The 20,637-nt window shown below is 42.5% G+C and overlaps 1 protein-coding gene across 3 annotated transcripts in view; it reads left to right on the plus strand.

The window, feature by feature from the left end:
- Positions 1-20,637, plus strand: part of Eml4 (echinoderm microtubule associated protein like 4) — a 176,458-nt gene that overhangs the window by 148,542 nt on the left and 7,279 nt on the right. For all 3 annotated transcript variants that reach the window (XM_004627730.2, XM_023711197.1, XM_023711198.1), the window contains 6 exons: positions 1,696-1,847; positions 4,789-4,914; positions 5,004-5,135; positions 5,973-6,040; positions 11,520-11,608; positions 12,453-12,550. In XM_004627730.2, coding sequence (XP_004627787.1) covers positions 1,696-1,847; positions 4,789-4,914; positions 5,004-5,135; positions 5,973-6,040; positions 11,520-11,608; positions 12,453-12,550 — 665 coding nt within the window. The remainder of the gene's footprint in view (positions 1-1,695; positions 1,848-4,788; positions 4,915-5,003; positions 5,136-5,972; positions 6,041-11,519; positions 11,609-12,452; positions 12,551-20,637) is intronic.

Below are 20,637 nucleotides of genomic sequence, written 5' to 3' on the forward strand. Positions count from 1 at the left end.
CTCCAAACATGAAACTACTATTACAAATTACCATCTGCAGTGCCGTAGCTTAGTTCACAGGTATCAGTATATATAGTTAGTCAGGGTGAGAATCTTTCCAGTTAACTGCTAGATTAATGTTTTTGTTTTGTTTTTTTGTTTTTTTGTTTTAAGGCACGAGCGATCAAACTCAGGACCTTGTATTTGCCAGGCAAGCCATTAAGCCGCTGAGCTATTTCCCTGGCCTGCTGCTCACTAATTCTGCAAAGCATTGTTTTCCAAAAGCTTTCCTTGTGCAGTATTAGCCTCAATCACTAGCTAAGGGACTTCTCTGAGTGAGCATCCTAAATACAAAAGAAAATGATTGAGTTCTGTCTTCTCATCATCCCAATCCTTAAGAAATGGGATTCTGACTTAAGAGAAACAATGAAGGAGCCAGGAGATGGCTCAGTAGAATAAGCATTTGCCTGGCAAGCGCAAGGGCTTGAGTTCAGTCCCCAGTTCTGCCAGAGAGAGAGAGAGAGAGAGAGAGAGAGAGAGAGAGAGAGAGAGAAAATAAGCGTCAATAAATTATTACACATGAATTAAAATATTTTTATGTACTCACCTTACCCTTCCTTGGGCACTTAGCAAAGTGCTATGGGCATTCAAGAAAACCAGGCTATCACAGTGGTACAGTCCAACCAGGTTTTTTTGTTGTTGATAACAGTGATCAAACTCAGGATTTCGCACTGGCCAGGGAGGTGCTTATGCCAGTGAGCTATCCCCCTGGCCCCTGATCATATTTTAAAGTAATAAAATTCTTGGCTAGTAGGTCAGCAGCCACTCCTGGGAGTATCTACAGTCCACCTTTGCCCTGGTATCTTCCCCAGTCCTCCATATCTCAGGAGGTTAAATGGGCACTCCATGTCCACAGTGTTTTAAATGTGAAATATTGGCACTGTTACCTCCACAGGAAATGAAGGCTCTTGTACAAAAGTCCCAGGAATACTGAGTGGGGCGTAGACTAGAGTCCTCGTCAAGCTTTGTTATTAGCTAACTGTATGTGATACTGGCTAAGCCTGTGCACATGGCATACTCAGGCCCATAGTTAGAGCAACGCCACCTAAATACTGTATGAGACTGTTACAAGAGATTGCAGTGAAGTTTGAGGCTAAGGTACATGTTATATGTTGTGTTGTCTGTGGAACTGTTATCACTGTGTTAGCTTAATTCTTTGTAAGAAAACGTTTTCAGGGTAAGCACTGATACATCCGCAAATGATGGTAGTCAGTCTTAAGCTTGGTGGCAAGTCTTGTCTTTGCAGAAGACTTGCAGAAAATAGGTTTTTGATTACTGACTCCATGAACTTCTTAAGTGTTTACTCTGTAATTCTGCTAAAGATACCTTTTAAAAACACTAGGTTTTAGGGCTGGCCAAATAGCTCAGCGGATTAAAGTGCCTGCGTGCAGAGGCTGGGGGTTCATTTGGGCCTGCCTTGCCAGCCCCCACGCGCCCCCCCGCCAGGGCAGGCTGAGACAGCAGTTTTGAGACTGGATGAGGTGGCGCCCACAGTTCTTGGGAGGCTGTAAACAGTCAGATCACTATGAGTTGAATCAAATAAACCCTGAACACCCTATGTGCCCTTCCCTAAAATACAAAACAAAAAACAAATAAAACTAGGTTGTGATGAAAAGTGTTACCACTGGTGTTCTTATTTTTTGCTCATCATATTAGGTGTGTATCAAATCAGAAGACAGATCAGAGCCCATGATGGCAGTGTGTTCACACTGTGTCAGCTGAGAAATGGGACCTTATTAACTGGAGGAGGAAAAGATAGAAAAATAATTCTCTGGGATGACGTTCTGAATCCTGAAAGAGAAATAGAGGTAAGGATAAAAATGGAACATGAAGATATTAAAAATTCTATCCTTGTCATTTTTTTCCACATTATGATAATTTCACTTTTCAGGGAAACTGTACATTTTTATCATTTCACTCTTCCCATAGAGGAAAGAGTTTGTTACTACACAGAATAATTTGTTGTTAAAAATAATTTAAAAGAATTTTTTTTAAGTTACTGTTTTAAATTTCTAAAACCTTTTGTACTGATCCAAAAATATAACTATCCAAACTTTAATTTGGCAAATAAGAACACTGCTCGGGCCCAGGGTATACAAAACCCAGACATGGGTCAGGGTCGGATTCCTGGCAGGCATGCCGTCCTGGCCCCGCCCCTGGGGTATGCTGAGATGGTGATGGAAACTGGGCAAGGTGGAGACCCTGGACATGAACACAGGCGGATCACTAGGAGTGTACTCTTAAAACTTTTTTTTTGTGGTACTGGGGATTGAACTCAGGACCCTGCACTTTCCAGGCAAGCACTTATTCTACTGAGCTATCTCCCTAGCCCAGTTTTAAAACTTTAAAATGTTTTAAACTCATCCTTAACTGAGAGCTGCTAACTGTATGTGAGTATGTCTGTACTGTGGCCTGGCAGAGGTATAACCAGGACACCTAATGAGCATTACATCCTCAGTGAACGTTGGCTAGTTAAATTGAGATCTCAGGAAATAAGTTGAGAGTAGTAGTTTAGATCAGTGATTCTTAAACCAAGACTAAATCTCAGTCTAACGTTGCTTCTATTTTTTTATTATTACTATTTAAATTTTGAATTTATGGGCCAGCAAGATAGCTCAGCAGACTAAGTGCCTGCTTAGTTAAGCACAGGGACTAGGGTTCAACATCTGGCACCATATGCTGTGCTGGCCCTGCCCCCAGGCACACTGAGCCAGCCACTAAGTCTGGGCATGGTGGTGTGTGCCAGTAACCCCAGCGCTGAGGAGCTGGGGAGGCTGAAAAGAGGAGGCTCACTAGGAGTCCAAGCTGCATAGTGAGACCCTGTACCAAAGACATTTAAAAAAAAAAAAAATTGAATTTATGCTTTGTGTTTTTTAATAAACATAAGCTGCTTTCCAGACAAAGTCTTCTGTAAAGAAGAGAATCCTGAGTATTGTTGTTGTATTTTATTTCCAAGAAGAGCTGCTTTATCACAACCTTAAGTTCATATTGGAAATATCACTTCCTTCCCTATTTCACATTTGTGTAATCAAAAACTGCAGACTAGGGGCTTGTGGGCTAGCTCAGTTGTTTAAGTGCCTGCTTGGGCAAACCCAGTCAGGCACAGGGGACGCGATTCAGTCCCCAGTTCCACAGGCCATACCAGGCCCACCCTTCAGGCAGCTTGAGCCTGCCCCAAAAAAAGATCCTTCTCAACTTTTGGGCTGGCCAAATAGCTCTGTGGATTAAAATGCCTGCTTGAGCAAACACAGGGGTCAGGGTTTGATCCCCAGCAGGCATGCTGTGCTGGCCCTGCCCCTGGGTCGTGCTGAGATGGTGATTGAGACTGGGTGCTGTGGCGCACCTGTAATCCCATCTTGTGGGAGCCTGAACACAGGTGGATCACTAGGATTCGGATCTACGTAGTGAGACCCTAGAGACCCTGTACTAAAAAAAGCCCTACCAAATAGCTCACACCTTCATTGCTATTTCTAACGAATTTGGAATACTTGTGTTTTCAGGAAGCGTGGGCTGGGGAGATGGCTCGGTGGAATAAGCACTTCCCTGTCAAGCACAAGGGCCTGAGTTCAATCCCTGGTTCTGCCAAAAAAAAAAAAAAAAAAAGGAATCGTATAGGTTTTGTTGTTTTAGAAAACCCTAGATTTTGATGCAAAGTATTATCACTAGTGTTTTTATTTTTTGCTCATCATATTAGGTGTACCAGCCCTCAGTTATTTGGGATCCCACTGCACAAAGGAGACCTGAATTATTTCAGTTATTCTTTGGGATCATTATAATTATTAACATTCACAAAGTGTACCATGTAATAAACTCCCAAATAAGCCTCTTACAGTTATAATTCTTTATAATGCAGTCATGCTCAGTATCCACAGATGAGGATTAAATCCAGGGCCCACTACAGCACCATGCATACCAAAATCTGGATGTTAAAGTCCCATATCTAAAATAGCATGGTAGTTGCATATAACTTCTTCACATCCCACTGGGTACTTTAAGGCATTTATACATTACAATACCTGCTGCAGCGTAAGTGCTGTGTAAACTGTCATTGCTACTGTACTGGTCAGAAGGTAATGACAAAGGAAGAGGACTGCATAGCTACAGGACAGATGGAAGTTGACTGAATCCTCAGATGCAGAACCCCCAGACATAGAGGACCTGCAGTCAATTGTTTTGTAGTTTAAAAAGAAATCTTATATGTATTGTTCTTGATTTTGGCCCTTAGAATACCAGTCGGGAGTAGGTATAACGTGTATCATTATATATCCCATATTTCAGGTGAAGTAATTTTTCTTAAGCTAATTGACTTACCCAAAGTAACATAAATAATAATTAATAAACATAGACCATTCTTGATTTACTCTAGTGGAGCTTACTGTTTTTTGTTTTTGTTTTTACTGTTTCTAACCCTTAGCTCTTGAAATCATATAAACTACAAACTTAAAATTAACAGAAACTGGCTGGGAATATAGTTCAGTGGTAAGAGCATGTGTGAGGCCCTGGGCTAGATCCTTAGCACTTTAAAAAAAAAAGACGTGAAGCAAAGAATGCTGATAATAATGCATGATAACTTCTCTGCAATAAAATTTGATTATCTGAGTAAATAACAGTGTATGATTATTGTATTGTCTTCAGGCTTAGAATTTTGTCATTCATTAGTCTATAATTACCACTATAAATACAGCTATTGTTCTGGTAGTACTTAATGCCTTTTAGTGTGTATGTGGTAACTTTTCACATTTTTTCTAGGTCCCTGATCAATATGGCACAATCAGAGCTGTAGCAGAAGGAAAGGCAGATCAATTTTTAGTAGGCACATCACGAAACTTTATTTTACGAGGAACATTTAATGATGGCTTCCAAATAGAAGTACAGGTACACGGTATTATGGCAGTGATTAAATGAATATTTTATGATACCCTTTGGTTTCATGATTCTAATAGTGGGTGTCTTTCATTTTCCAGGGGCACACTGATGAACTCTGGGGCCTCGCCACACATCCCTTCAAAGACTTGCTCTTGACATGTGCTCAGGACAGGCAGGTGTGCATGTGGCACTCAGTGGAGCACAGGCTGGAGTGGGTCAGACTCTTGGATGTGAGTAAAGCACGTGTGGTAAATAATTTCCCCACACGCTGTCCCCACTGTGAGCAGCAGCAGGATATAAAAGCATTGGTTCAAGACCAGAGTAAGACGGGCCGGTGGCATAGCTCAGCAGACTGAGCGCTTGCTTAGGTAAGCGCAGGGGTCAGGGTTCAATCCCTGGCACTGCATGCTGCCCCAGCCCTGCCTCTGGGCGATGGAGTCTGGGTATGGTTGCGCGTGCCTATAATCCCAGCACTAGGGAGGCAGAAAACAGGAGGATCAGTATGAGTCTGAGCTGCATAGTGAGACCCTGCACCAAAACAAAGGAGTAAGAGGGACCTCTCAAGGTATAACATGGCCCTGCTTTAAAGTAGAAGCTCAGTTTTTCTGTTTCATAATAAAAATTATAAAGATTTCACGTATTATTTAATATTTGGACCTCTGGTAGTGTCGAGGGTTGGAGTAAGTGCTACTCACTGACAAACTTTGCTGTCTCCTTTTTTGAGTGGTGTCTTAGTGCATTTGCTCCTGTGACACCCACCTAACCGCCTTTTCCAGTCCAGAAGGTGTATGTAAGTTCTTTGCAGACTCCAGAGAACTGCCTGCTGTTACTCCTCTGACCCACTGCCTGACCACAGCAAGTTCCTCCTTCCTCCCTCTCACCCCACTGGTGCATCCCCTTAATGCTCTGAAGTCTTTTTCCTTTCCTGTCCAGCCCTTCTCGCTGGCCATCGTAAAGTTGATCAGCATTCCATGTTTATGTGAAACAAGCTATGTTAAAGTGTTTTTCCCACGCAGATGTCTGTGCCTGTCCCACGTACTCCCCAACAGCTGTTTTGTCTCTTCCAGGAACCAGGACACTGTGCAGATTTCCATCCCAGTGGCACCGTGGTGGCCATAGGAACACACTCAGGCAGGTAGGCTCATTACGTGAGCTGAGTAATCAGCCTGGTGGGATGTTGATACTGTTCCTCGGGCATGTGTTGGGCTCCTCTGGAGCATGATCTGTTCGTTCTTTCTTTCTTTCTTTCTTTCTTTCTTTCTTTCTTTCTTTCTTTCTTCATTTATTAGTATATATATTTTTAAATTTTACTGAGAAATTGCAGTGAGGCAGTTTCAAAACAGATTGGTAGAGGAGCATGATCTTTTCAGCGGCACACTAACATGCCTGCCGATGTCCTCTTTAGGTGTTCTCACACAGCTGTTCCTTATAAGCACTGCCTTTCCTTTCCTGCATCCTCCTGTGGGCTTTTGGGATATATCAGAGGGAAAACCAGAGTCTTCTTTGGTGGAGTCCACATTTTAATGTGCGTGAGAAGTGTAAGCAAAGTAAAAACTAACCACTGTAACTAATGATGTAACCGACAGAGGGAGGGAAGAAGATGTAGGAGATGAGGAGCGGGGTGCAGTGCTCAGGATCAGCTTCACTGAGGATGTAATAGAAGGCTTGGCTTTCCTCTGCGGAATTAGAAATGTCAAAATTTTTCTCATTGTCCTTTGGGCAGGGAAAGTATTTGAAGCTTGCATAACTTAATTGAGTAACGTTTATTATCTGTATTATTTGCTGCTTTTGGCTTTTTTGAGACAGGGACTCAATATGTAGTTCAGGCTGGCCTCTGATTGATTGCTGGTGATCCTCCTACCTCAGTTGAAATTATAAGTGTGCGACATTATGTGTGCCAGGCTTATCTGGGTATTTTTAATGAATGCCTACTTAGTGTGCTTGCTGATACCTCATCCCTCCATGTATGACTCAGTTTCCTCGTTAGTCTATGCGTTTCCAAGTGAGCACCTTAATTTCCTTTTTAAGAGAGCAGAGAAAAAAATACGAAGTCAGGGGCCTGCCCCTTAGCTCAGTTCTCTAAGTGGCTGCCTCAGCAAAGCAGTCAGGCTCAGGTTGCTGCGGTTCAGTCCCCACAACTCAAGCCGGCCAAACCTGCCCTGAAGGCATTCAGAGAAAAAAAAATAGTCAATTTTTACAAGAATTAAACTGATTTTAAAAATCTGACATGCTGATTCTAGTAGTGTGAAACTTATTGTGAACACAATCATATTAAATACCATCTACTTATTTAACTTAAATATTTCAAATAGTTCATTTAATTCTAAATTTAGACATTTGAAGTTTATTATAGCACATTTTCTCCTTTGGTTTTGGATATAAATTAATGCCTTTGAAAGCTGAAAACATTGAAATTCTTTTTCAGAATATAGTGCAGCAAACCATAAAGCTTTACTGTCTCAGGTTTGCATGTGTCAGTAATAGAGTATTATAGGATTTTTAAAACATTCAGTCTTGGACCAAACAGACGTATATAATAGGTCACTTTGTAGAACTTTATTCAAAAGTTGTTTTCTTCTTTAACAACAAAAACAGAATTGGTCTTAATTAAGCACGTGAGAAACCACTCAAGCTGTAGTGCCGGTCTGGTTTTGACTTCTATCATTTAACCATCTAAATTGCACAAATGTTAATGTCACTGAAGTAAGAACAGGAAGAAGTACCCGCTGCGCAGTGTTGCTGACAGACTTTGTGCGGTGTTCTTTTCCTTTTTTCTTCAGTGTACACTGGCCTCACCGCTTAGGTCTCATCTTAGCACGGAACGCACAGAGTCTGTGTAAGCTGTGCTGTGTCTACCCTAGGAGGCAGCAGCATGCAGGGGTGGGAAAAGGAGCACGAGCGGAAGGGAAGGCGACAGCGATGGCTTTGGCAAGGAAGCAGGGCAGAAAGCGAGGCCGGGGGAGTGGGCAGGTAGAAAACTTAAATTTGTTGTGTACGTGGATTCAGAGTCCTGGAGCTAAAGAGACACGGGATCGAGCTCAACTCCTCAGTTTTGGTAGCAGCCTCAACCTTGAGCTGGCCAGGAAGGAGCTGAAATACCATGAACAGATTCCAGCCCAGAAACCACTGATTGTGAAGGTTCTGAGCCTGAAAGAAGCTCTCCTGTTCAAAAATGAAGTGTCACACATATATTAGCAATAGCTAACTGAGACATAAAGGAGAAAACTAATTAAAAGAAAACAAATTTTTCCTTGTATGTTTTGGTGTGAATTAACATGACTCATGACTACTGCTGAGTTAATTTACCAGGGTCCACAGAGTCTTTGAACTCTAGCAGCAGACTAAATCTCCCCATGTTCTGTCTCCTTTGAACTCCAATTCTGAGTCACTTTTCAAAACTTTATGGAGCACACCTGCATCTTTAAAGCACTGCAGTTGATCAGTAATTGTCACAAAGAAATACGAACTAGGCATGGTGGTGCATACCTGTAATCCCAGTACTCGAGAAGCTGGGCCAGGAGGATTGCCATGAGTTCAAGGCCAGCCTGCACTACATAGTGAGATGCTGTCTAAAAAAAAAACAAAAACAGTTAAAACAAGTGCAAGGCCAGCCTGAAATGTATAGTGAGACCTTGTCTCAAGAAAGAGAGACATGGGCTAGGGATATAGCTCAGAGGCATAAGCACCCACCTGACAAGTGCAGGGTTCCAAGTTTGATCTCTGGTACCAAAAAAAAAGGGACATGATCTAAGTACTACGTAAAAAGATAACATCTGAGTAGTTTAATATTGCTTAAATAGAGGGGCACTAATTATGATAGATCAGCAGAAATCATTGTGAACCTGGTCAGAGAAAGCTTGCCTTCAAGGCAAGAGAAAACTGGAGAGGCAAGGAAAGAAGAGCTCCTATCAAGTGGAAGGATCTGATTAAGAAAACTCAGGAAATGAGCACACCATACCCACTGGGATTGAACCATTCTCAATGATTTTTGATGCCTAAACTGTAAAATCCAAACTTGTTAATCTGACTTTTTAAAAAAATTTTATGTACTTAGTACAGGGTCTCATTACACAGCTTGGACTTGTAGTGATCCTTCTGTCTTCAGTCTCCCCAGTGCTGGGATTACAAGCATGTGCCACCTTGCCGAGACTTGGTCGCCAGCTCAGTGCTCCCAGGAGCGAGGCAGGCACGGCATGTCATACTGGGGATCGAACCCCAGTCCCTGCGCTTGCCTAAACAGGCGCTTAGTCTGCTGACCTATCTTGCGGGCCCAGTCTGCTTCTGAAAGCTCCCTGGATCTTTGCCTTACCCCCCAGCTGGAATGGCTAAGTGGCCGTTCACATCCCTGCCCCTGTGTTGTTACTTGCCTCCTCCTGTCCATTTAGCTCCCACCTGTCCCTGGCACATTTGTGGCTTCGTTGTCCTTGTGCCTTGTGTTACTCTGTACCACTTATTTCAGTCTGTCTCCCCACGCACACAGTAAATGCCAGGCTCCTTTTCTGGTCTCCTTGCTCCTCAGGATCCCCAGATGTTAGTGTGTCTCAGAGACAGCGTCATTGGTGTAGTGAAAAGCACCAGAGCTCTGCCTGGATGCCGCCCCCTCGTGAGCTGGTCGATGTTCAGGCAGTGGTTTTAGTCATCACATTGCGGCACCGTTCTTATGAAGTAGGAGGCTGGAGTGGAGCTTGCTTCTGCATTTTGGACTCTACATTTGTCTAATTATAAAAACCATTGTCTAAAAATAACAGATGGGGATAAGTTAATCATTATGGAAATATCTCAATGCATAAATAAAAAAGATATAGAATTATTCACTGACTTAACTCCATATGAATTAATGAACAACATTAACAGTTAGTATGAGTATTGACATTATAAAATGAGACAACCAGAAACACGTGATTCCTGAAGAATACAGTGTTACTCCAAAGTAGTCTTAAGTCCCAAAATATAAATAAATAAGCAAAAAAAAACCAAAACCATTGTCTAATTATAAAAACCGTGATAGCTGTCTTTTATAAGTAAAAAATCATAAAAAAAAGGTGTTTACAAACCTGCCCCCAGAGGACAGTCGGTATTATATTGTAATAGGAGTATATTTTTGTAATTTTACATCATGAACAAGAGATAGAGTCATTTAAGAACTTGAAGGTGCTTTGCAGCTCTAATCTTTTCAGCCATTAGTCCAGTATCTTCACACACTCACGCTGGCTTGAGCCACCAGTGTGGGACATGCACGGCTGGGACTGTCCCTTTTGGCAACTTGTGCTGCTGGTGGTTTAAACAGATCTAATCACTTTTATCAGTCTTTTCACTAATAAAATTAATAAAAAGCTGCTCGATGGGACAGTCATACATATACCACCAGTCAGCAGTAGAGAGAAACATGTTAAAAAGTCATCAAGAGGGGCCGGGGAGATGGCTCAGTAGAATAAGTGCTTTAATAAGTGCTTGCCTGGCAAGCGCAAGGGTCTGAGTTCAATCCCCGGTTGCACAAAAAAAAAAAAAAAAAAAAAGTCATCAAGATAAGCCTACAGGGTGGCACAAAGCAGTAATCCCAGGTACTTAGGAAGCTGAGACAGAAGATTGCAAGTTGAAGGCCATCTTGGTAATAGCTGGACACTGCCTCAAAATAAAGACTAGGGGGCCGGCCTGGTAGCTCAGAGGACTAATGCGCCTGCTTAGGCAGAGTGCAGAAGCCGGGGTTCCATCCCCTAGCACACGCTGAGATGGCAGTTGAGACTGGATGTGGTGGCATGCACCTGTAATCCCAGCACTTGGGAGGCTAAAACACGATAATCACTATGAGTCCAATCTATGTAGTGAGACCCTGTATACTCTGTGCTAAATGCATTAAAAATAATAATGAAGGCTGGGGTTGTAACTCGGTGGTAGGGCACTCAGGTAGCAGGTACAAGGCCCTGGATTCAGTGCACATACTGTCTTTTAGTTACTTGGCTCACAAATCAGGTGAATATAAATATTTGGTCAAAGATTTCCTATTTTTTTGTTTCTAATGACTACATTTAGAAAGGTCCAATAAGTCCTTTAGGCCAAACAGAGTCCCATAATAACTGCATATTACCATAAAACAGAAATGTGTGTCTAACCTATATACACTCCGGAGTAGTGCTGCTGAACTTGTGGCATGAGGGCCACAGCGGGCTGCACCTCTGAAAGCTCTGAAGGGTTCACCATGGCGTCTTACTTTCTGCTTTAACCATGACTAGCAAAGAGACACAGTGAATACCTAAGTGGAAATGAGAACATGGCTAGAGTCATTCAGTGCCCTCACGCCCTCACGTCCTCAACCCTTTCTTATTCTGAGACAGGCTCTGCACGTTGCTCAGACTGGCCTTGAATTCAGGATTCTCCTACCTCAGCTTCCTGCGTAGCTGCGATTGCTACGTGTACCACCACACCAAGACCATATAAATTTATTTATGTCGTCTGTGGCAGCATTAAATAGATGAATTTCTCTCTTTCATTGGAAAAAGGAAACATGTCGTACTTAAAGATTGTTGCTGATATTTTTAAAACTAATAATGGACAGAAAGGAACCATTTTTTCCTTAAGTGCTAAGATACGAAGAATTTTTTTATTTTTACTTACAGGTGGTTTGTTCTGGATGCAGAAACCAGAGATCTAGTTTCTATCCACACTGACGGGAATGAACAGCTGTCTGTGATGCGCTACTCAGTAGGTAGGCGAAAGCCCCGGCCTGGAGTTCGCAGCACTTGGCTGCTATTATTGCATAGTTTTGCTTCCGATAAAACGGACTCCTTTTTTCTCTGCTCTCTAAAGTTAAGTATCAAATTAGTTTCCTAAACATCAAATTCCACTGCTAAAAACTATAAAATATTTGCTGAAGTTAAACAGTAAATCATCAAGCAAACACTTAGAATGAACTGTTACAGTTATATTTACACTGAAAACAAAGTACAATGAAATCCCTGTTTTTATATCTATTATGCATATGTAAAATTTTGAATTAAGCTGGATTATTTCATCTAGTTAGCAATCTTTTTATACATTATAGTATTAAAAAGTTACAATACTCAAAATGTACAAATACTGGCCACAAATATTCAAGTGCTTTAGAACTCAGTTATAGTATTACTAGTTACTTGGTAATGATTGACTTTTTTTTTTTTTGTACTGGGAATTGCACTCAGTATCTTGTGCTTTCCAGGCAGGCAATATGCCCTAGAGCTACTTTCCTGGCAGCAGTTCATTATAACAAAACAATGAGTCTAGGTCTGAGTAATTCTCAGTACTGTACTATTTCCATATAATACACTTATTGGCTCTTCCCACACCCCTTTTTTTCTGTCTTTTTGAGATAGGGCCACCCTGTGCAGTTCAGGCTGGCCTTGAGCTCACTTTGAAGCCCAGGCTGGTCTTCAAACTTACAACACCCCTCCTGCCAAATAACAGTTACAATGATAAGATTTAACATTTGCAAAGTATCAGTATAGATCTAGTAAACTAGCAATAAATCTGTCAGCTTATTTCTCTGGTGAACATTTTCTCCTGCTTCATTCTAGATGGTACCTTCCTGGCTGTAGGATCTCATGACAACTTCATTTACCTCTATGTAGTCTCAGAAAATGGAAGAAAATATAGCAGATATGGAAAATGCACTGTAAGTAGTGATGTAAAATATATTAAGTTGTGAAACTCCTGGGAAAATTGGCTTCTTAAAAAAATTAAATGTCTATATTAATATATCTTGTTTTCTAGTGTTAGCTAGTTTAAACTTTAATCTCTATCTTTAAAAGTTGAGATTACCTAAGAGTACGTTGTAGTTCCCTCTTGCCTCCAGAACACTTCCTTCTGACGTGAGTTTAATATTTGTCCCTTTAGTTCATCGTAAGGGAGTTTCTTAAAGCCATTTCTGTGAGCAAAAGTATGAGTAACACTTTTTCAAAATAGAAGAAGTTGGGGGCTAGGGAGATAGCTCAGAGGCTTAAATGCCTGCCTGGCAAATGCAGGGTCATGAGTTCAATGCCAAGTACCCCCCAAAAAAAGAGAGACATAAAAGGCCTCTGACTTAATCTTATGTCCCACCCCTGATACTCTAACCTGTATCTCCTCTGCTGCTAAAAATAATTTATAGACATGTCTGCATTTCAGAGTTAATAAAAACATACTTCCTGTGATTTGCTGCCCATTTCTAATTTGACTAATTATTTTTATAAGCCATAAATTAAACTCTGTAGAAAGTTGAGAACATTCTCTGTGGCAGGAATCTACTAGCTAGAGAAATTGTCTAGACACCAGGATCTTGTGCAAGATAGATCCGGCGCTCGGCTCAGCTGGGGGGGGGGGGGAGACTCAGCAGTAGAGCACTTAACGGCCGGCCGGCCTCGCCCATCCCCAGCCTGGTTGTTTCAGAGCACAGACTACTCTGATTTAAGTTCTTCCTCCCTCCTGACCCTGAGGCCATGTGGAGCAGATTACCTAAAGCATGGACTTCAGCTTTCTCACTTATAGAAAATAGTAGCACTTTTGAGTTCACAGAATTAATGCTGTTTAATGCATATAAAATGCTTAAGGTAGTGTTTAGCCTGTAAGTGCTCAATAAATGCTAACTGTAGAAAGTGAAGCAGCTCAGCACATATGTTAGGACATGAACTTAGGGTTAGAGATCACATGATGAGTTAATGTCACAGATCATTAACAGTCCTTATCATAGTACAGTTCATTTTGGGAGATTCAGTAGAATAATTCTCAGAAACATATATATCCAATTTTTTGTGGGGGCGGGGGGGCTCCAGGAATCAAATTCAGGACCTCACACTTGCCAGGCAGCCGCCTTGCTGCTAGATATATTCCCAGCCATACACATATAATAAGCAAAATAAACTGCAGTATGAGTGTGCAGTTTATTTTTACTGTATACAGATGAAGTTTCTCTTATCCAAAATTCTTGCCCAGGTTTTGATGCCTAGCAGAGAGGGAGAAGGAAGCAGGAAGGAAGTTTAGGACCAAAAATGTTTGAAAGTTTGGAGATTGTTAGATTTTGGAATGTGTGTGTATTCGTGCTGAGGTACCTTGGTGATGGGACTGTAGTCTGGATGTCTGCCTGTTTCATGTACAACTGACATACTTACACTGATGGTAATTTTTATGTGCTGTATTTTGTGCATGTCAGGCCGCCTGTGGCAAGAAGTCAGGCGTGGAATTTTCCACACATCTATCATATGGACCCGCAAGAGATTTAGATTTTCGAGCATTCTGGATTGCACATTTTTGGACTAGGGATGCTCAGCTTGTATAAGCAAAGGCAGGCAATTCACTATTTGAGAAAGACTTGTGTTGTGTATATATTGTATATTTGTAACGTAGGTTAAAATCAGTCCATTTTTAAAGTGATCTGCATGCAAACTCAACTATGAAACTTAACCAAAATATTTTTGCCTTAAAAACAATTACAGAGCTGGCCTGATAGCTCAGCAGACTAAAAGCGCCTGCTTAGGCAGAGCGCAGCGGCTGGGATTCGATCCCCAGCCTGCCATGCTTGCCCTGCCGACGGGGCACACTAAGACAGTGACAGACTCAGCATGATGGCGCGTGCCTGTAATCCCAACACTTGGGAGGATGAAAACAGGAAGATCACTACAAGTCCGATCTACGTAGTGAGACCCTGTAGACCCTGTCCTAAAAGACAGGGAAAAAAAAATTATAAATCATCCATTAATTGTTTTCATTAATATGTTTAAATCTCTTTCTGTTGTTTTTGGTAGCACTGGGGATTGAACACTGGGCATTTGCACTGAACTCCAACCCTAGCCTTTTTCAGTTTCTGTTTTTTGGGATAGGGTCTCACTAAGTTGCCCAGGCAGTGTTAAGACTTGTGGTCGGTCCTCCTGCCTAAGCCTCTCAGCCCGCTGGGGTTCCAGGTGTGCAGCCCTGTGCCCAGCGAGTTCACCAACTTCATGTTTGTGATGTGTGAAATATCTATAGCCTCAAATGAAATGTTCCACTGTAAGGAATTTTCAGACTAGTTAAAAATGTATCGTTCTCCAGATTTTTGCTTTTTAAAAAGTTTGATTTCTTCATAAACAGAACATATCAAATATGACTTAATATGTAAAATTTTATAAGTAGCACTGTGGTAGATATAGCCAAACCTCATTTTACAAATGAAAAAACTGGGTTTCAGAGAAGATGAGTTGTCAGTGATCACTTCTTGACCTGATTGCAGACCCAGGACTGGGACGTAATTGTCCTGACTCTTTGTAGAGCAAGCTGTTCAGTGTATGGTAATGCTCAGGTTTTTCAGTATGTGTATCATTATAGTGTGCCGGAGCGGTGCAACTGATCAGGAGACAAGTACCTGCAGGCGGCATCGGGTCATCAGGACAGCCCTGGAAATGTTGAGGAATAGCAGCTTGATCAGTTTCAGGAGATGTGTCCTGCTCTAATTAGGCAGCTTTTATCTTTAGTGAGTGTTTAAAATTATTGTGTTGCGATACCCTTAGGAACTGTTAAAGTTTATGGTGCTCTTTGAGGCTGTAATGAAAGCCCAGCTGCTCTGCTTTTCCGATTATCTTCTGTTCTGTGCTTTGCTCCCAGCAGTCACTTCTCCACCAAACTGGTCTCCTAGTCTCCCATTAATTGCCTTTATCTGTTATCTGCTGTCAGAGTGAACAGACAGAACGGGTTCATGCCACTTAACTTTGCCACTCCAGGCCAGTTACAACCTTGTGGAGTTTTAATTTATCTTAAAATTAGAATTTCTGTAATTCCTGCATTATATACTTCTGATCTTAAAATGTGACAGAACTTCTCTTACAACTTCAAATACCAGCTGGGCATGGTGGCGCATGCCTGTAATCCCAGCACTCCGCAGCATGAGGCAGGAAGATCACTGAGAGTTCAAGGCCAGTCTGACATGGCAAGACCCTGCCTTTAAAGAAAAATACCCACAAAAATCTTATCAGTTCTGGTGGTTTTTTTTTTCTAATAATATTCCTGTTACTAGTCAACGTTTAACTGATCACTATAGCTGAAAAGGCATACTGGCTGTAGAGCTTTAGAAAGTGTCTTTGTAATAAATTGTAACCAGTTGTCATCATTTGGAGTCTATTCCTCTTCACAATATCGCTTTATGTGAGATGCCAGTTGAGAAGACGGCTGGTGCCAGAGGATGTGAGGACTGCTAGCTGGGCTGCGTGGGTCCCTGATGAATGATGGTGATGTCGCAAGCCAGACCCTTGCTCTTGGCCTTATGAGCTAAGGAACAAGACAAGAACCATCTTGGAGACATGAATTTCTACCAACCACATTCTCCAAAGCTGCTGTATAAAAATAGCAGTTACAACAAAACTGGCTTTGAAGGGCACTAAACTTCAGTTCTCTCTGATCAGCCATGTTCTCTCTTTATAAGCAAGCCTCAGTACACCACCTTACAATCAGAATGCCAATGTGTTCATTTAAGCTAAGATATATAAATGCCAGCAGATTAGGATATGAACATCTTCCAGTCAGGGCATTCCTTCTCCAGAGGGAAAGTCCCTGGGACACCAGCTTGTAAGGAGAACATGAACGAATCCTGTTCCTGTGTCCACAGTAGAGCAACAGCTGCCGCTGGAGCTGGTCTTGGCTTAGGTCATCTATCCTGGACACAAGTACTGTCCACATTCGCCTCTCACTGACTACCCTCCTGTCAGTATGATCTGAGTAACATTTTCTTTGGATAGACTGATCCTTGCAGTCATTGCCAACTCCAGGCTTACCAACCTTGAAGCCATTAGGGTCCTTGCTTCTTTGCCTCTTTCTGAAGTTTAACACTCACAGCAAGGTTCCTGGCTGACATCGCTTACAGGGGTCTCCAACCCTTGAGCCACAGGCCACTACCCATGCATGCCTGTTAAGAACCTGGACACTCAACAGGAAGTGAATAGCAGGCCACTGTCGCCATGGCTCACAGAACCACCTCAGCTCAGCCTGCTGTCAGAGGTGCACAATCCCTACTCTAAACTGAAGGGACCATCACAATACCCTTCCCTCCACAGCCCGCCCCACCAACTGTCCATGGAAAATTGTCTTCCATGGAACTGATCTCTTGTGCCAAAAACATTGAGGGGCCCTACACTGTAGTTTCCAAAAATAAAAAAAGTTTGCCTGTATTCAAGACTTATTTTCACTTTTTATTTACCCCAGATATCTTTCCTAATCTGTAATTAATCTGCTTGAAACTTGTTTTAGAAAACCTTTGTATGGGCTACCTTGTGGTAGATGGTTGCCTAGCATTCAGAGGCCCTGAGTTTGATTCTGAGCATCGGAAGGAGCAAAAAAATACCTACATAAGTCATGTATTTGGAAATTTATTATTTATTCCTTCTTCCAGGTGTTCTTATAACATGTAATGTCTGCTCTGTAAAGGACTATAATACTTATAACTTAGAATCAAAATTTTAGCGTACAAGGTAAGATCATTATCTGATCAACTTCCTTATTTGATGAGTAAGAAAAATGAGACAACTATACCAAAGTTCACTTAGCACAGTCCCGTGTTTTGTAATCCTGTGATCAAGTAAGGCGCAACCCAGAAACCTCACTGTAGAAATAACTAGTCTCATTAAGAACTGGGTTCTTGGGGCTGGGGAGATGGCTCAGTGGAATAAGCGCTTCCCTGGCAAGCCCTACAAGGGCCTGAGTTCAATCCCTGGTTCTGCCAAAAAAATGAACTGGGTTCTAACTTGGATACGTCCTTGATCAAGCCTTACAATTTTAGAAAACATTGGTATATGCTAAGAAAGTCCTGGATAGAGTGTTTTGGGCTTAATCTTTCACATCTTGTCCCTTCCTTTTTTATCCCTTCCATTTAGGTTTGTTTGTGTCTGTCTGTCTTTCTTTTTGTATTTTAGGTAAGGATCTACAGGGTGTTCAGGGTCTCACTACTAGATCGGACTCATAGTGATCCACCTGTTGACAGCCTCCCAAGAGCTGGGGTTACAAGCATGCATGCCACCATGCCCGGTCTCAGTTGCCTTCTCAGCACACCCGGGTGTAAGGCCTGGCACCGCAGGCCCCGGGGATTGAACCCCTGTCCCCTGGGCCTGCTTGCAGGTGCTTTAATCCACTGAGCTGTTTGGCTGGCCCTCCATTTAGTTTTAATGCTGAACGATCTTTGTCATTTCAGAAATCAAAAATAGATACAGTACAAAGTGAGGGTATTCTCTTAAAGGAATTTTCTTTGAAATTGTATAGAGGGGCTGTAAGATCTCCATTTACCTTTTATTCTGCAAATAGCCAGTCTACCCACAAGACTTCCTTCTCTACACCTAGCTTTGTAGGTCTGCCTGTGTCATTGGGACAGAGCCTTAAGGCATTGCTTGTAAAACAGCAGCATAGCAATTCCAGATCCTACTCACAGGCATGAATGCCCTTAGCTGTGAGGGCCAAGCGGGATGACAGCACTGCAGTGAGCTGCTCTGCGACACTGCCTTAGTACTTGCGTAGATACTGAAGGACATCTCACAAACTGACGCTTCCCTTTCCCTGCACATCGCTGGCCCTGGCCCGTCTCTGAAGGAAACAACTGACTTCTGCACTGGCTGCTCCAGGCGGGCTGTGGGATGGAGGGGAGGACAGCCGGCAATCACTCCTGCACCTGCTGATCTGTGGCCGCCTTTTCTGCCCCTTCAGAGCCTGCTGACCTGGCCTCCGTCACCTGAGTGGAACTTCAGCTTTTTTCTTTTCTCTTGCTTCTCATGAGAACTCCCATCTTTTTGAGTGCTTGCAAGATAGTAGAAAATGTGATTTCATAAATTAAAGTGTTCATAGGTTTTTGATTGCATCAAATAGTCACTGGTGAAGTCATGATTTTGTAATTGCTGCTGTGGAAGTTTTGGGGTTGTTTGGTTGGGTGTTTGAGGCAGGGTTCCACTGGGAAGTTGCGGCTGGCCTTGAACTCACCATGTAACCTGGCTTGTGGCCATGTTGCGCCTTAGCACCTGAGTCCTAGAATCATAGGCATGCCCCCTACACCCAGCTAAAAAAGTTTACAAGGCAGTAGGGACTGAAAAGTTTAGTTGCTTCCTACGAAGCCCTAGAATTGGAGAGCTGGACCGAGCTAGTAGGGATCTGGGTTTATTTGCTTTGATACCAGGTTTCTCAGGTAAGATTTAACAGGACCGCTTTATGACTAAAAAGAACTGGAGACTGTTGCTAAGTTCTACCATGGATCTCTTCGGGTACCAATGTGGCAGTTTCACAGCTTTGTTGCTTTCATTTCAGCACAGCATTTCTTTACTTCAGCTTTTCCTGTATTACTGTATTTTGAAAAATAAAAAGGTCCTTGCTTACTTATAAGCTCCTTAAAATGAAAACTTTCATATTCCTTTCCACTCATAGTCACTGTTACAATAAAACTAAGCTTAACTGCCTTGTTAATTTTGCCCCCAGAGTCACCTGACCTGGGTTTGAACCCAGGCACCACCATGTGTTTGTTATGTGACTTCCCTGTGCCTTCCGTCCCTCACCTAGTGAGCAGGCGTCCTGAGCTTGCTGGTGTCTGATAGTGTCTGCTTGGAAAAACTGGGTGTCACTATTGCAGCGCCATCGCCCATATAACTCTTCAGCATTATTTTCAATAACTTAAGTGATCCTAAGTCGTAGGGGAGTTTTTCAAAATTTAACAATCTGTTAAATTTCAAAAATAGTTTTATAATTGTGAGCAGCTGGATAGTTTCCTTGAAATGTTTGTGTTGTGATTGACCTCGAGTTTTTGTTCTCTGTGCAATGTGATTTAAATCGCTGTTTTATACTTCAGTGCAATTTTCCACCGTAGTGTTTTCTGCTTGACACGTTCTTACGTACCTTGTAACTGTACTTAGAGCTCTAGCCTGAGAGAATCTGTGACACTGTAGTGATACATGAAGAGCCGTTAGAAAGCGGGCAAGAAATGCTTTGAAAAGTTTTGCTTTCTTTTGTCACTACCAGTTTGGTAATTGGATAAACATTAAAGAAAAGAAAAAAAAGGCCAGATAGCTCAGTGGACTAAGGGACCTGGGTTCAATCCCCGGCTGCCATGTTGGCCCCATCCCTGAGGCATGCTGAGGTGGCTGACTGGGTGTGGTGGTGCATGCCTGTAATTCTCAAGCTCTCAAGTGCTGGAAAAATTAATCTATTTTCCGTTATGAATTGACAACGTCCCTCAATAAGTCTTTCATAAATTTGGGGAATTTTCCTACTCAAGCTGGGTGCTGGGGAGATGGCTCAGTGGAATAAGCACTTCCCTGGCAAACGCAAGGGCCTGAGTTCAATCCCCAGTTCCGCTAAAAAAAAAAAGAGCTACTTGACGTTGATTAACCTGAGCATGTTCTGTGCCCCCAGCTGTGAGCCACAACAACTTGGTGTGCGTGCGGTGCTTTTGCCCTTCTAGTACTGCTACCGGAGGAAGTGTAGGCCGTGCTTCTAAGGTCTGCATCAGGACGGCTACTTGGAGGAATGTACATTTGCCATCATCTACCCCGTTTTGTTTTTTTTATCTTTTGATACAGGGTCTCACTATGCAGCTCAAACTCATAGTGATCCTCCTATCTCAGTCTTCCCCTTGCTGGGATTACAGGCGTGTGCCACCATGTCCAGTTCTGGTGGCCTGCACAGTGCACCTGGGGCTCCAGGGCGAGCACGATACGCAGTACCAGGGATCAAACCCTTGCACTTGCCAGGAAGGAGCTTAGACCGCTGAGCTGTTTCCCCAGCCCTGTTTGGTTG

This window comes from Octodon degus, unplaced genomic scaffold (assembly GCF_000260255.1).
Source record: "Octodon degus isolate 3935 unplaced genomic scaffold, OctDeg1.0 scaffold00020, whole genome shotgun sequence".
NCBI lineage: Eukaryota > Metazoa > Chordata > Mammalia > Rodentia > Octodontidae > Octodon > Octodon degus.